We start from the raw sequence: 15741 nt of genomic DNA on the forward strand, positions 1-15741 counted from the left end.
TCACCAATGATTGCCAAATTGAAGAGAGAATACACAAAAAGACCATGGGGTTTGGATTGGGAGACTAGTTTGTAGGGCTGATACAGATGGGTGACTACTTTTACACTTTTAAGTATAACATAAGGAGACACCGATTTGCCCCAGTGCTATCAACCAAAGAATATAACAAAGGGCCCCTGTTTAGCACAACTAATAAATCCCAATCAGAGAAAGAAAGGAAACATAACAAATTAAATGTGTTTAGTTTTCTAAGTTGGCATGTAAGCCCAATTTGAGCTTGTTCTCCCACATTAAAAGGCTCAGTTACTCCAACCTTCAACAGGCCCAGATGCTGACTACTTGGGCATTGTTTGGGCACCCCCACACCCCACGCGCAGGCAGTGATCCTCAATTTATAAAAATCTGCTAACACAGATACCGTGATGTTAAAACTGGACTAGTACAAAGGTCCAAAATATGGCACAAAACAGAAAATGTTGGATATAATCGGCAGGTCTGACAGCAGATAACGTTTAGAGTCCAATGAACAGTCACATTCGACATGAAATGTTAACTCGGTTTTTCTCTTTCCACAGGTGCCACCAGACCCTTTTTCAGATTTCAGCATCCACCCGAATTCGCTTTTGTCCTCTACTTCCCATCTCCTGTAGAAAGATGTCTTGTGCTTCCGGGTTCCTTTACCAAGATGGCGCAGCAGTTGCATTTCCGGCACCCCGTACAAGCCAGCGCGGTTGTGTCACTTCCTGGCCCTGTCCTTCCCGTTTCCTATACGAAGATGGCGCAGCAGTTGTACTTCCGGCATCCTGTCCCAATCCAGCGCAGTTGTGTCACTTCCTGGCCTCCTGTAGCATGATGGCGCTGGTGTCAAACCCCTTGATACGAAGATGGCGCTTGTGCTGCCTATACCAGGAGGGCACGTTCTAGGATGTCAACCGTGAAATGGGTAAGGCGATTGTAGTCGGCAGATTCGGTACAAATCGGGCCACTTGTCCATAAATAAATTGAATAGACAAAATAACTTCAGTTCCAGCTGCAGATGTGGGTTCAAGACCCAGAGCGGCGGCTCTGGGTAAACTTACTGCTCGCATGTACCGAGAACGGACGACGTGAACCTATGGGCTGTTTTAGGTAAATGTATTTCGACAGCAGGAGGGTTGACAGGCCTGGGATAGTTGGCAGGTGTTGAGGCATTTCTCTGTCTCACGTTTTTAATGTGGTTATTCAGTTATTTGCTGCTCCCTCACCTGTGATATTTCACTGGACTTCGTGATCCGAGACTGTGAGAGTCACAGATTGCCTGACAGTCTGGAGAACCTGGTGTGATCCTCACCCAGTGTCTGTAGGCACTCAAGCAAACAGGAGAGGGAGACCTGGCATTATCCCCACCCTCTCTTGTCAGTTAAATCTATCCTGACTATCATTGGCAAACCAAGCACGAACTGGGAATCAAATGCCAGGCTTGTTTTTTTTCATTCATGAGATGTGAGCGTGGCTGGCAAGGGCAAGATTTATTGCCCATCTCAAATTGCTCTTCAGAAGACAGTCTTCTTGGATATATATTTGGAGTTACTTGCTGGGCCATTTCAGAGGGCAGTTAAGAGTCACGTGCTCCAAACCGGGTAAAAATATTTTCATTCCTCTGAGACATTAGAGAACTTAATGTTGAAACCAAATTACTTTGGATGCTGGAATCTGAAACAAAAACAGAAAATGCTAGAAAACCTCAGCTGGTCTGACAGCATCTATGGAGAGAGTACAGAGCTAGCGTATCAAGTCTGGATGTCTCTTCATCAAAGTATCTAATGGGTTATTTAGATTTATTGTCACGTGTACCGAGGTACATGAAAATAATTGTTACGCGTTCACCCCTATTTTTAGAGATCTATCTATTTTTAGTGGCTTTAAAATTTGTTGTTTACTAAATAGAAACTGCAGAGTTCAGGGAATTTTACAGTAATATGTGAAGATTTCATTTAATTTTGTAACTTTTTCTGTGTGTATATCTGCTTATCCCAGGATCCTCAGCCATGGAGCCCGAAATTCTTGAAGTCCGATGCCTCGTCAAACAAGCAATCGATACCCTGTCTTCCTCCCGGGACAGTGCAGAAATCACACGCAGCTTACAGACTATGAAACAGTACCTGGGGGGACCAAACTCTGCTGAACACTCGCCAAAGAGCAAAGAATTTGTAAACACACACTACTTCCACTTCCTGCAGGTCCTGACCAGTAATCTCAGTGTAGATTGGCTGATGTTGCTGCCTGCTGACCAGGAAAAAGAATTATTGGATGACTTCTTTCTGAATGGTCCACCCCATCAAGCATACCTGGTGCTGCTGGACACTATCATTGCTGCCAGGTAACTTAACCAACATAGTGGGTACCCTGTAGTGAATTCTCTTATTGTGAAAAAGCACTTAAAAATTCGGTCTCCCTGAATGTGGGCAATGACTGCACAACATTATTAGGAAGAGTTAATAAATACAGGGACTTCTTGAACACATATATACATTTTTGTTTTATAAATTTAGAGTACCCAATTCTTTTTTCCCAATTAAGGGGCAATTTACTGTGACCAATCCACCTACCCTGCACATCTTTTTGGGTTGTGGGGCGAGACCCATGCAGACACTGGGAGAATGTGCAAACTCCACATGGACAGTGACCCGGGTTGGGATTGAACCCGGGTCCTCGGCGCCATGAAGCAGATATACTAACTACTGCACCACCCGTGCTGCCCTTATTCCTAAACACATACATTATAGCAACACATTCATGGAACCCCTCTAAATATTTACATGCGCCGAGGAGCCACCTGCCAACGTGGGTGCACTTGGGAAATTCTGCCAGTTGCCCTTTATTGGGTAGGCTGTTTAGTGTAGGTTGGGGACAGGGATCAGATCGACGTTTTGATTCTACCTCAATGTGGTCTTGTGTCACAGCCCAAGCTTACGACAGGAGCGATGTGTGCAGATTCTGGAGCAGTTCCTGTGGGAGGGCCGGATGGCCCAGCTGATCTGGGAGGTTTGCCTTGAACACACCTCACCGCACATGGCCAGTCTGCGAGAGACATTGCTGAACAAAATCTCTGCACTGCCAGATCACATGGCAAACAAACTGGAGAAGAACAACCGGGTGATGTTCTACCCCGAGGACTACTATCTACTGTTGGGACAGGAGATTCTCTCTGTGTTGGAGAGAACCTGTGAGCGACTGAAAGGTGAGAATAGCCAAGCTCTGATGTAATGGAACACCACCACCTGTAATCTTCCCTCCCAGTCACAAACCGTCCTGACTTGATAATATTGACACTGGTTACTGATTCTTTTTTAATCCTACAAACCACTCTGGGGAGTGACTGAGCGGGGAATATTGGCCCAGAGTGCAGATGGAAACTCCCCTGCTCTTCTCTGAATAGTAATGTGGGATCGTCTGATTTACTTGAGATGGCAGATGGGTAGAATGTTCTTTCAGAGGGTCCTGCTTTGTAGTGATTCTAAGATACCATGGGGTCTCCATTTAATGACTCATCCAAAAGGCGGCATCTCTAACAATGCAGTGCTCTCCCAGTACTGTACTGGAATGTTGGTCTGGCTGCTATGCTCAAGGTGCTAGAATGGGACTTGAACTCACAACTTTTTGACTCTGGTGAGAGTGCTGGCCACCGAGCCACTCCTGAGCTTCTTAATGCATACCAGATAGGAGAGGGTTTCAGATTGCCTCCATTTGTATTCAGCGTGTAATAATAAATTCTGCCCTCCAAACCTTCCCAAGTGTGCTCGGAGTGAATGCTTTGAGGTTAGAGGGGATGTACTGAGGGCATTGGGAGTGAAAAGAGTTTGGTGCAATTTCAAAGCCCGTTGGCTTTAGTCTGTTTTGCGTAGTGAGAGGCTAAGTAATTGAGTGCTGTATCCTGATTTTCTTGCATTTCCTTATAGGTGGGATGGACTGTTCCCTGTCCTTTGTGTCTCAGCTTTTGGGGAAGGTCTGCATACAGGGGCATACTGGTAAGTCTCAGTGTCACACCAGTTGGGGGACAGGACTCAACCTACCTTGTAGCATGACCTCTTGAAATATACCCCCTAAGTTAGCCAGGGTTCACGTGGCGGAGCAGGCTCAAGGGCCTGAATAACCTACTCCTGCTCCTGTGTTCCTGCTTGCTTGTGACTGGTTGCTTCTGAGTCCTGGTGAAAATCTGAGTCCTGGTGAAAACTGTATGATTACCCAGTGAAAATAGAATTGCCCCTAGCTGTGATGCCTTTCACAGTCAAATAATGCTATTTATAAAAGGGCTTGCTGCTAGAAGGTTAAAGTCTGCCCTTGCCACTGTAGCCCAGAAAGGAGTCACAGCTTTCGGGCTAGTTTAGCTCAGTGGGCTAGACAGCTGTTTGTGATGCAGAACAAGGCCAGCATTGCAGGTTCAATTTCCATACCAGCTGAGAATTCTGAATTCTCCCTCCGTGTACCCGAACAGGCGCCGGAATGTGGCGACTAGGGGCTTTTCACAGTAACTTCATTGCAATGTTAATGTCAGCCTACCTGTGACAATAAAAAGATTATTATTAAAAGCTTTCGAGAGAGTAGCAGAGACTGGAGGGGATAATGCAAACCAACTCGGATAGTTGCACCTGTCAGTATTCTCAGCACACAGTTTGGGTGGGAGCTTTAAATAGTAGCTTATATAGAAGCTCTCTTGGGTATCGCAATGGTTTAAGACAGTTTGGCCTTTGACTCTTTAAAAGAGTCTGCTTTGAGAAGATTTGATTGATGTATGTAAAATAATGAAAGAATTAGAATCAGGTGGTGGTTTGAGTTAGATAGGTTAGAGAGGGCCGGGGGCGGGGAGATCAGTTAGCAAAGGACAGAACATAGGTTGATGTTAGGTGATAATTAGACCCTGGAGTAGGAGATTTAGAGGGTGATCTTATTGAGTTCTATAAAATGACAAATGGGCAGATGGAGAGAAACTCTGGTGCCCGAGTCCAGAATAGGGAGGCATAATCTTAAAATGAGTGTAAGCTGCTGAAGAGTGAAATCAGTAAGGTTATTTTTACACACACACTAATGGAAATTTGGACTTCTTTCTCTTAAAGATGTTTTTTCCCATATAGAACCATAAAAGGGTTACATTAGAGAAAAAGGCCATTCAGCCCATCGTGTGTGTCAGCCAGAAAAAAACCAGCCGCTCATTTTAATCCCATTTTCAGCACCTAATAATAATAATCACATTGTCACAAGTAGGCTTCAATGAAGTTCATAGATTATTATAGAATTTACAGTGCAGAAGGAGGCCATTCGGCCCGTCAAGTCTGCACCGGCTCTTGGAAAGAGCACCCTCCCCAAGGTCAACATCTCCACCCTATCCCCATAACCCAGTAACCCCACCCAACACTAAGGGCAATTTATCATGGCCAATCCGCGTAACCTGCACATCTTTGGACTGTGGGAGGAAACCGGAGCACCCGGAGGAAACCCACGCGCACACGGGGAGGATGTGCAGACTCCGCACAGACAGTGACCCTGCGGGAACCTGGGACCCTGGAGCTGTGAATCAATTGTGCTAACCACTATGCTACCGTGCTGCCCCATCCACAATGCTACCGTGCTGCCCCATCCACAATGCTACCGTGCTGCCCCAAGTTACTGTGAAAAGCCCCTAGTCGTCACTTTCCGGCGCCTGTTCGGGGAGGCTGGTACGGGAATTGAACCCACGCTGCTAGTCTTGTTCTGCATTACAAGCCAGCTGTCTTAGCCCACTGTGCTAAACTTGGTCTATAGCCTTGCATTTACAACACTTCAGATGCAGATCCAGATATCTTTTTAAAATGAGTTGAGTGTTTCGGCATCAACCATCAACTTAGGCCTTGAATTCCAGGCTCCCACTGCCCTCTGGAAGAAAAATGTTTCCTCATGTCTCCTCTAATCCTTCTACCAATCAGCTTAAATCTGTGCCCCTGGTAATTGATCCCTCAGTTGGGGAAACAAGTCTCCCCTGTCTACCCTAGATAAAGACAAATTACTGCGGATGCTGGAATCTGAAACAAAAAAGCATCTTTCCTTGCAGATGTTGCCAGACCTGCTGAGATTTTCCAGCATTTTCTCTTTCGTCCCCTGTCTACCCTGTCTAGGTTCCTCATAATTTTGTACACCTCAATTAGGTCACCCCTTAGCCTCCTTTGTTCTTAAGAAAATAACCCAAGCCTATCCAATCTCCTCATAGCTGCAATTTTCAAGCCCTGGCAAAATTCTTGTAAATCTCTGCACTCTCTCCAGAGAAATTATGTTCTTCCTGTAATGTGGTGACCAGAAATGCACCCAAAGCTCCAACCAGCGTTTTATACAGTTTTGGCATTATATCCCTGCTTTTTTATTCAATACCTCACCCAATAAAGAAAAGCACCCCTTGGGCAGGATTCTCCGTTAGCCGACGGCGAAATAGAGAAATGTGATTTGGCAGAGAATTGTTTCCACCGCCAAAATTGCGGCAGGCACCAATTTGCCACCAAATCGTGATTCCCCGTCACCTCGAAAATGGCGTCAATGCGTTTCACTCAGCACATGCAGTAAGCACTATTTGCATATCATTAGTGGGCCCGACCCGGTACTGTCCAAGACCTCCGCGATTCTCCGCCTCCGGTGGGCCGAGTTCCCGACGACCCGGTTCACTTGTGCTTTTTAAAAATCGTGAAACTGGTGTGGCGGCTGCTGAGGGAGAGAGAGGGCATGCGGAAGATGTCCAACATGCCCATAGTGTGCTAGCCATTGTGCCGCTGGCCGGGTGGCTTCTGCCAGGGCTGGGGGGAACAGTGGGGGGGGCAGGAGGTGGGCTGTGGGGTCAGGGTGGGCGGACATGGAGGACCATTGCCACAGCCGGCAAGGTAGCCATGCAGCTGCGCACACCGACAACAGCCCACTTTTTACATGGTGCCATGGGTCATATAAGTGTTCCCCCTGGTGCCCTCTGGTCCCAAACAACCCATCAGCTGTATGGGTGCACTCCAGCACAACCAGTGCCATCTTTTTGGCTTTGATAAGTGTGTACGGGGAGTGTAATGTGTATGCTGCAGCTTGTTGGCCTCCCGCGTGCCGATCGCAGACCTGGTGTATCCTGCACCATTTTTGAGTGGAATTGAGTGTGCTCCGCGTGGTACCGGTGCTAGCCCCTCAACGGTAGTGGAATCGGTCCAGGCGCGGCGCCGGTCTTTCTGTCATAAAAATCCACGGATTCTCTGTTGCCGTCAACACTTAGTCTCAGAAACGGAGAATCCTGCTCCACATGTTATCTTGACCATCTTGTCCACTGGATGGACATATGAACATCTGAAGTGTTTAGTAAGGGGAACTGCAGCAGCCCCTCGTGCTGCCTGTATTAAAAGTGTATGATGACAAGACACTACCACAAATTAACACAGACCACTTGGCTCATCCAGCCTCTTCTGTACTGTCTTTATCAGCTTCTGATTGGCTCACATTCCCTCAGATGCAGTTCTGCAAGTGTTGGTGCCGAGGCTTACTGTTCTTACCCAGTCCGATTGCATTTGGCAACGAATCAGTTGGCGATTAGTGGAGAATGTACCAGAACGTTGGATGGAGAATGTGGTTTCTGGTTTGGTTCGGCTAGCAGCAGGGTAAGTGTGGACGGCACAGAACATTGAGAGTGTGAGATCCCAGCCGCAGACAGCAACTGGACTGGTTTCCCCAGCCGGAACTCGCACAGGCTGCAAGTAGCTTGCTTAGAACCAGTTGCCAGCCATGGCCCAGCAACACTCTTGTCCTTGTTCAAGCCCCAATCCAGACAACTGAGAACAAAATTGAGCCTGAAATTTTCACTGCAGTACAGAGGGAGTGCTGCACAGTCAGTGAGGCAATATTTAGGGAGCCTTGCATTGTCGGGCAATACTGACTGGCCTGTCAGTGGAGCAGTATTGAGGGAGTGCCACACTATTGGAGGGTCAGTATTGAGGGAGTGCCACACTATTGGAGGGTCAGTATTGAGGAGGCACTACACTATTGGAGGGTCAGTATTGATGGAGCACCGCACTGTTGGAGGGTCAGTATTGAGGGAGCACCACTGTTGGAGGATCAGTATTGAGGGGGACGGCACTGTTGGAGGGTCAGTATTGAGGAGGCACTGCACTATTGGAGGGTCAGTATTGAGGAGGCACTGCACTGTTGGAGGGTCAGTATTGGGGGAGCACCACTGTTGGAGGATCAGTATTGAGGGGGACGGCACTGTTGGAGGGTCAGTATTGAGGGGGCACTGCACTATTGGAGGGTCAGCATTGAGGGACACCACACAATTGAAAGGTCAGTATTTAAGAGGCACTGCACTATTGGAGGGTCAGCATTGAGAGAGCACTGCACAATTGGAGGGTCAGTATTGAGGAGGCACTGCACTATTGGAGGGTCAGTATTGAGGAGGCACAGCACAATTGGAGGGTCAGTATTGAGGAGGCACTGCACTATTGGAGGGTCAGTATTGAGGAGGCACTGCACAATTGGAGGGTCAGTATTGAGGAGGCACTGCACTGTTTGTGGGTCAGTATTGAGGGAACACTGGACTGTCGGAGCGTCTGTGTTGAGGGAGCGCCGCACTGTTGGAGGGTCAGTATTGAGGAGGCACAGCACTATTGGAGGGTCAGCATTGAGAGAGCACTGCACTATTGGAGGGTCAGCATTGAGAGCACTGCACGATTGGAGGGTCAGTATTGAGGAGGCACGGCACAATTGGAGGGTCAGTATTGAGGAGGCACTGCACTATTGGAGGGTCAGTATTGAGGAGGCACTGCACTATTGGAGGGTCAGTATTGAGGAGGCACTGCACTATTGGAGGGTCAGTATTGAGGAGGCACTGCACTATTGGAGGGTCAGTATTGAGGAGGCACTGCACTATTGGAGGGTTAGCATTGAGAGAGCACTGCACGATTGGAGGGTCAGTATTGAGGAGGCACTGCACTATTGGAGGGTCAGTATTGAGGAGGCACAGCACTATTGGAGGGTCAGCATTGAGAGAGCACTGCACGATTGGAGGGTCAGCATTGAGAGAGCACTGCACGATTGGAGGGTCAGTATTGAGGAGGCACTGCACTATTGGAGGGTCAGTGTTGAGGAGGCACTGCACTATTGGAGGGTCAGTATTGAGGAGGCTCTGCACTATTGGAGGGTCAGTATTAAGGAGGCACTGCACTATTGGAGGGTCAGCATTGAGAGAGCACTGCACGATTGGAGGGTCAGTATTGAGGAGGCACAGCACTATTGGAGGGTCAGCATTGAGGTAGCGCCACACTATTGGGGGGGTCAGTATTGAGGGAGCACCACACTGTTGCAGGGTCAGTATTGAGGGAGAACCGCACTGTTGGGGGGTCAGTATTGAAGGAGCACCGCACTGTTGGAGGGTCAGTATTGAAGGTGCGCCGCACTGTTGGAGGTCAGTATTGAGGGAGAAACCGCACTGTTGGAGGGTAAGTATTGAGGAGGCACTGCACTATTGGAGGGTCAGTAGTGAGGCACTGCACTATTGGAGGGTCAGCATTGAGAGAGCACTGCACGATTGGAGGGTCAGTATTGAGGAGGCACTGCACTATTGGAGGGTCAGTATTGAGGAGGCACTGCACTATTGGAGGGTCAGTATTGAGGGTGCACCGCACTGTTTGTGGGTCAGTATTGAGGGAACACTGGACTGTCGGAGCGTCTGTGTTGAGGGAGCACAGCACTGTTGGAGGGTCAGTATTGAGGTAACACTGCACTGTGGGAGGGTCAGTATTGAGGGGGCACTGCACTGTTGGAGGGTCAGTATTTAGGTCACACTGCACTGAGGGAGGGTCAGTATTGAGGGGGCACTGCACTGTTGGAGGGTCAGTATTGAGGAGGCACTGCACTATTGGAGGGTCAGTATTGAGGAGGCACTGCACTATTGGAGGGTCAGTATTGAGGCACAGCACAATTGGAGGGTCAGTATTGAGGAGGCACTGCACTATTGGAGGGTCAGCATTGAGAGAGCACTGCACAATTGGAGGGTCAGTATTGAGGGAGCACCGCACTGTTGCAGGGTCAGTATTGAGGGAGAACCGCACTGTTGGGGGGTCAGTATTGAAGGAGCACCGCACTGTTGGAGGGTCAGTATTGAAGGAGCGCCGCACTGTTGGAGAGTCAGTATTGAGGGAGAAACCGCACTGTTGGAGAGTCAGTATTGAGGGAGAATCCGCACTGTTGGAGAGTCAGTATTGAGGGAGAAACCGCACTGTTGGAGGGTCAGTATTGAGGGAGAATCCGCACTGTTGGAGGGTCAATATTGAGGGAGAAGCCGCACTGTTGGAGGGTCAGTATTGAGGGAGCACTGCACAATTGGAGGGTCAGTATTGAGGGGCCACAGCACTATTGGAGGGTCAGTATTGAGGGGCACAGCACTATTGGAGGGTCAGTATTGAGGTAACTTTGCACTGTGGGAGGGTCAGTGTTGAGGGGGCACTGCACTATTGGAGAGTCAGTTTCATAGAATTTACAGTGCAGAAGGAGGCCATTCGGCCCATCGAGTCTGCACCAGCTCTTGGAAAGAGCAACCTACCCAAGGTCCACACCTCCACCCTATCCCCATAACCCAGCAACCCCACCCAACACTAAGGGCAATTTTGGACACTAAGGACAATTTAGCATGGCCAATCCACCTAACCTGCACATCTTTGGACTGTGGGAGGAAACCGGAGCACCCGGAGGAAACCCACGCACACACGGGGAGGATGTACAGACTCCGCACAGACAGTGACCCAAGCCGGAATCGAACCTAGGACCCTGGAGCTGTGAAGCAATTGTGCTATCCACAATGCTACCGTGCTGCCCACAGTATTGAGGGAACACTGCACTATTCGAGAGTCAGTATTATGGGGACACCACACTGTTGGAGGGTCAGTATTGAGGGGACGCCGCACTGATGGAGAGTCAGTAGTGAGGGAACACTGCACTATTCGAGAGTCAGTATTATGGGGACACCACACTGTTGGAGGGTCAGTATTGAGGGGGCACCGCACTAATTGGGGGGGTCAGTATTGAGGGAGCACCGCACTGTTGGAGGGTCAGTGTTAAGGGAGAAACCGCATTGTTGGAGGGTCAGTATTGAGGGAACACCGCACTGTTGGAGGTGAGTATTGAGGGAGCACTGCACTATTGTAGGGTCAGTATTGAAGGAGCACCGCACTGTTGGAGGGTCAGTATTGAGGGAGCGCCACACTGTTGGAGGATCAGTATTGAGGGAGCACTGCACTATTGTAGGGTCAGTATTGAGGGAGCACCGCACTGTTGGAGGGTCAGTATTGAAGGAGCACCGCACTGTTGGAGGGTCAGTATTGAAGGAGCACCGCACTGTTGGAGGGTCAGTATTGAAGGAGCACCGCACTGTTGGAGGGTCAGTATTGAAGGAGCACCGCACTGTTGGAGGGTCAGTATTGAAGGAGCACTGCACTGTTGGAGGGTCAGTATTGAGGGAGCATCGCACTGTTGGAGGGTCAGTATTGAAGGAGAAACCGCACTGTTGGAGGGTCAGTATTGAAGGAGCACTGCACTGTTGGAGGGTCAGTATTGAGGGAGCACCGCACTGTTGGAGGGTCAGTATTGAGAGAGCACCGCACTGTTGGAGAGTCAGTATTGAAGGAGCACCGCACTGTTGGAGGGTCAGTATTGAAGGAGCACCGCACTGTTGGAGGGTCAGCATTGAGGGAGAAACCGCACTGTTGGAGGGTCAGTATTGAGGGAGCACCGCACTGTTGGACGGTCAGTATTGAGGGAGCACCGCACTGTTGGAGGGTCAGTGTTGAAGGAGCACTGCACTGTTGGAGGGTCAGTATTGAGGGAGCACCGCACTGTTGGAGGGTCAGTATTGAGGGAGCACCGCACTGTTGGAGGGTCAGTGTTGAAGGAGCACTGCACTGTTGGAGGGTCAGTATTGAGGGAGCATCGCATTGTTGGAGGGTCAGTATTGAAGGAGAAACTGCACTGTTGGAGAGTCAGTATTGAGGGAGCACCGCACTGTTGGAGGGTCAGTATTGAGGGAGCACTGCACTATTGTAGGGTCAGTATTGAGGGAGCACTGCACTATTGTAGGGTCAGTATTGAGGGAGCACCGCACTGTTGGAGAGTCAGTATTGTGGGAGAAACCGCATTGTTGGAGGGTCTGTATTGAGGGAACACCGCACCATTGGAGGGTAAGTATTGAGGGAGCGCCGCACTGTTGGAGAGTCAGTATTAAGGGAGCACTGCACTGTTGGAGGATCCGTATTGAGGGAGCACTGCACGATTAGAGGGTCAGTATTGAGGGGGCACTGTACAATTGGAGGGTCAGTATTGAGGAGCACCACACTGTTGGAGGGTCTGTATTGAGGGAACACTGGACTGTCGGAGGGTCAGTGTTGAGGGAGCACAGCACGGTTGGAGGGTCAGTATTGAGGTAACACTGCACTGTGGGAGGGTCAGTATTGAGGGGGCACTGCACTGTTGGAGGGTCAGTATTGAGGTAACACTGCGCTGTGGGAGGGTCAGTGTTGAGGGGCACTGCACTGTTGGAGAGTCAGTATTGAGGGAGCGCCGCACTATTGGAGAGTCAGTATTGAGTGAACACTGCACTGTTCGAAAGTCAGTATTGAGGGAACACCGCACTGTTGGAGGGTCAGTATTGAGGGAACACCGCACACCGCACTGTTGGAGGGTCAGTATTGAGGGGGCACCGCACTAATTGGGGGGGGTCAGTATTGAGGGAGCGCCACACTGTTGGAGGGTCAGTGTTAAGGGAGAAACCGCATTGTTGGAGGGTCAGTATTGAGGGAACACCGCACTGTTGGAGGGTCGGTCTTGAGGGAGTGCCACACTGTCGGAAGTGCTAATTTTTGGATGAGATGTTGAACTAAAGTCCTGTCTTCCTTTGGAAGGGTTGTGGGTTAATGATCGCATGGAATTAGCCACTAATCACTGCTTGCAAAGGCTGCACACTAATCATTTTTTAAAAACATGTTGCCTTTTTTCTGACAGGCCTGAGGTGTTGTCAAGGTTACTAGGCAGCATCGTGCTGAAGAACAAGAAGGCCGAGTTTGTCCTAACACACAAATTCCTGCTCTTGCAATATCAGCATAAGGTGTGTGCAGTCACGGGGGAGCGAGGGAGGATTAGAACAAGGTGTGTGGGGGTAAGGGGCCTGGTCAGGGTAAGAGATCAGCCAACTAGGGGGAACAGGGTTTTAAACTTCATAACCCCACACCATGACGTATTGTATTAGGATGTTGAGGGAAGTGGGGTGGTGTGGGGGTAGCAATGTTGAAGGCATTGGGGATGGTTGGGTGGGGGAATGAAGGCAGGGAGGTGTCTGCTCCTCTTCCCCTGCTTCATTCACGGCTGGGTATCTCTGGAGAGGGAGCATGCAGTGTCCACAGGCACTATTGAGGCCTTCCATGCTCGGTGGCTAAAGCAGGGTCTGGAGTGCTTAATTGACCCTTTTTAAAATATAAACTTAGAGTACCCAGTTCTTTTTGTTTTCCAATTAAAGGGCAGTTTAGGGTGGCCAATCCACCTGTCCTGCGCATCTTTGGGTTGTGGGGATGAGATCCACTTAATTGACCCTTTTAACCACATTTCAGTTTAATGTTTCAAGTCTTATTTGTGTTTTGTTTTTGTTTTAAGCAGTATCCCCTTAAAGGGCTGTCCCTTTTAATTTGTCCCTCAGTTTGTTTAATTTAGTTTATTTGGTTCAATTAAAATGGTTGAAGGCAGGACAGATGAGGGGTGGGTGTTGGGGGTGAGATGTTTCCTACTGCCATTTTAGAGCCTGTCTGATATTGTCTTTCTGATTGGTGCAGGACTCTGTGCTACAAAGCTTGCTAGGATATCTGGCCGGCGAGAAAACCCGGGGTTGCTTATTGGTCGAGGTGAGTGGGCACAAGGGGGTGTCACAACATCTCTGGATGGTGGTGGGTTTGTGATGTCTCAGGAAACATGGAGGCTCTCAGGGAGGAGGGTCGACATTGCTCTCTCCCGGTTGGGAGCTGTGGGGTGGTGGTTTGGTGTTTAGGTTGGGGTGTGTGAGGGAATGGTTGGTGTTCACAGCAGCAGTTCGGGGGTCTGCAATGTATTTAAACATTCTGGAGCTGGGAGAGTGACTACTGACATTTTAATGAAGTACTGGAGCGACACAATGAATTCTTGGAGCTAGCTTTGGGCATTCTAGCACTCCCTCCTGACAGGGTGAGAGTGGGAATCTGCTGATGGAGCACTCTGGGCTGTAACAGATTCTGAGTTTGTGTGTGTCTTTGCCAGGTGCTGAAGAAGTTGCTGGAGACCTGGGGTAACAGCAGTACTCTGAGACACACCCCGGTACAACAGCAGCTTTATATCAGCAAGGCTATTGTCATCTGCCTCGCACAACTTACCAACTCGCAGATCCAGGAACACAAAGCAGGTTAGTATGTGGTATGTGCACACCAAAATCAGGTTGCTGTGTTTGTGAGGCTGAAATAGGACTGTGGGGCTGTGAGTTTTGCGATGAGAGTGGGAGATCAAGATGGTCAGTGACACCATTGGCTCATCAGACTGAGGGGGCAGTTTTATGGTGGTGTTTGGATTGTGGGAGTTGAGTGATGATATTGGTGATGTGAGGGGTAACACGAAGGAGGGGGCTAACATGATTGAGTGGGATTGATACTTGTAGTAATGAGTGTCTCAGTCTCCATGTTTTCTGGTGCCCTGTGTTTGCAGTGCTGCTCTCTGGGATGATGGCTGGGATGGAGTGTCACCTGGACAGTAACATAGCCCGTGTTCGCCAGCTAGGGATGGTTGTTGCAGAATGCCTTAGTGCGAGGTTGAACTCTGAGGATCACAGGCTCAAGTTCCAGGTAGGTCTGGCGGAGCTGAAGACATGGAGCACAGGCCCAGTGTGTGTGGAGATATATCACGCTGCAGGGATGGAGCACTATCCCCAAAATGTCTCCACACAGCAAATTTGAAAACAAGTCTTTTACATTTTACTCCATTTGCCTCACCTAACATCTCACCAGAGAGCCGGCACCCCCCCACAGTGCAGCAGTAAATCACTACATGGATTATGAACATTAGTCCAGGAGTTGGACTTGAACCCATGACCATCTGACTCAGTGGCTCACACACAAATTCCGTACAGCTAGTGGAACCTTTTGTTATGTCACAGAGACTGGTTTGCTCCAAGGTAGTTTAACTCTAACCTAATTGCAGGCAAAAGTGGGCAGCTCATTTGGTGTGAAGTGGGGTAACTGAAATGTAAACATACCAAGATTGATATTCAAACATGCATTAATAGCTTTAGCGTAAACAAATGTAGTGAGAGCTTTTTCTAGACATGATGGGAAATTAAGTCTTGGCCAAGGAACATTCCAGAATGGCTATCCCCACAGCTGTAGCAAAAACAGATTTCACAGACATTGCTGATCAGGACAAGAAGGCAATAAGGGGGAACTTGAGACAGTACCCGAGGCTATACCCACGGCTAAGGGGTGAGATAATGGGAAATCCTGTTGATGGAACAGTATGGTTCATTAAGAAATTAATGGGACACATTATAATGAAAAGCAGCAAGTTAAGAACTATAAATATGTACTACAAAGTTTGTATCATTGAAAGAGGCTCCATGGCCGGCTCTCTCTAGCATATTCTTAAATAAAGTCTTTACATAATTGAAAGCTCACAGATTTGGAGCAGTTGTTTTTAATCACAACAGGTGCATGCACATGCTAC

General features: G+C 48.9%; 1 protein-coding gene across 1 annotated transcript in view; it reads left to right on the top strand.

The window, feature by feature from the left end:
• Positions 1-828: 828 nt before the first annotated feature.
• The window catches only part of telo2 (TEL2, telomere maintenance 2, homolog (S. cerevisiae)), a 41494-nt gene continuing 26581 nt past the window's right edge, over positions 829-15741 (top strand). The window contains 9 exon segments of the mRNA XM_072481378.1: positions 829-943; positions 2017-2359; positions 2943-3220; positions 3939-4007; positions 7481-7628; positions 13015-13117; positions 13836-13904; positions 14293-14434; positions 14731-14867. Of these exon segments, the coding sequence (XP_072337479.1) occupies positions 940-943; positions 2017-2359; positions 2943-3220; positions 3939-4007; positions 7481-7628; positions 13015-13117; positions 13836-13904; positions 14293-14434; positions 14731-14867 (1293 nt within the window). The 5' untranslated portion in view covers positions 829-939.

Source organism: Scyliorhinus torazame, chromosome 17 (assembly GCF_047496885.1).
Source record: "Scyliorhinus torazame isolate Kashiwa2021f chromosome 17, sScyTor2.1, whole genome shotgun sequence".
NCBI classification, from domain to species: Eukaryota; Metazoa; Chordata; class Chondrichthyes; order Carcharhiniformes; family Scyliorhinidae; genus Scyliorhinus; species Scyliorhinus torazame.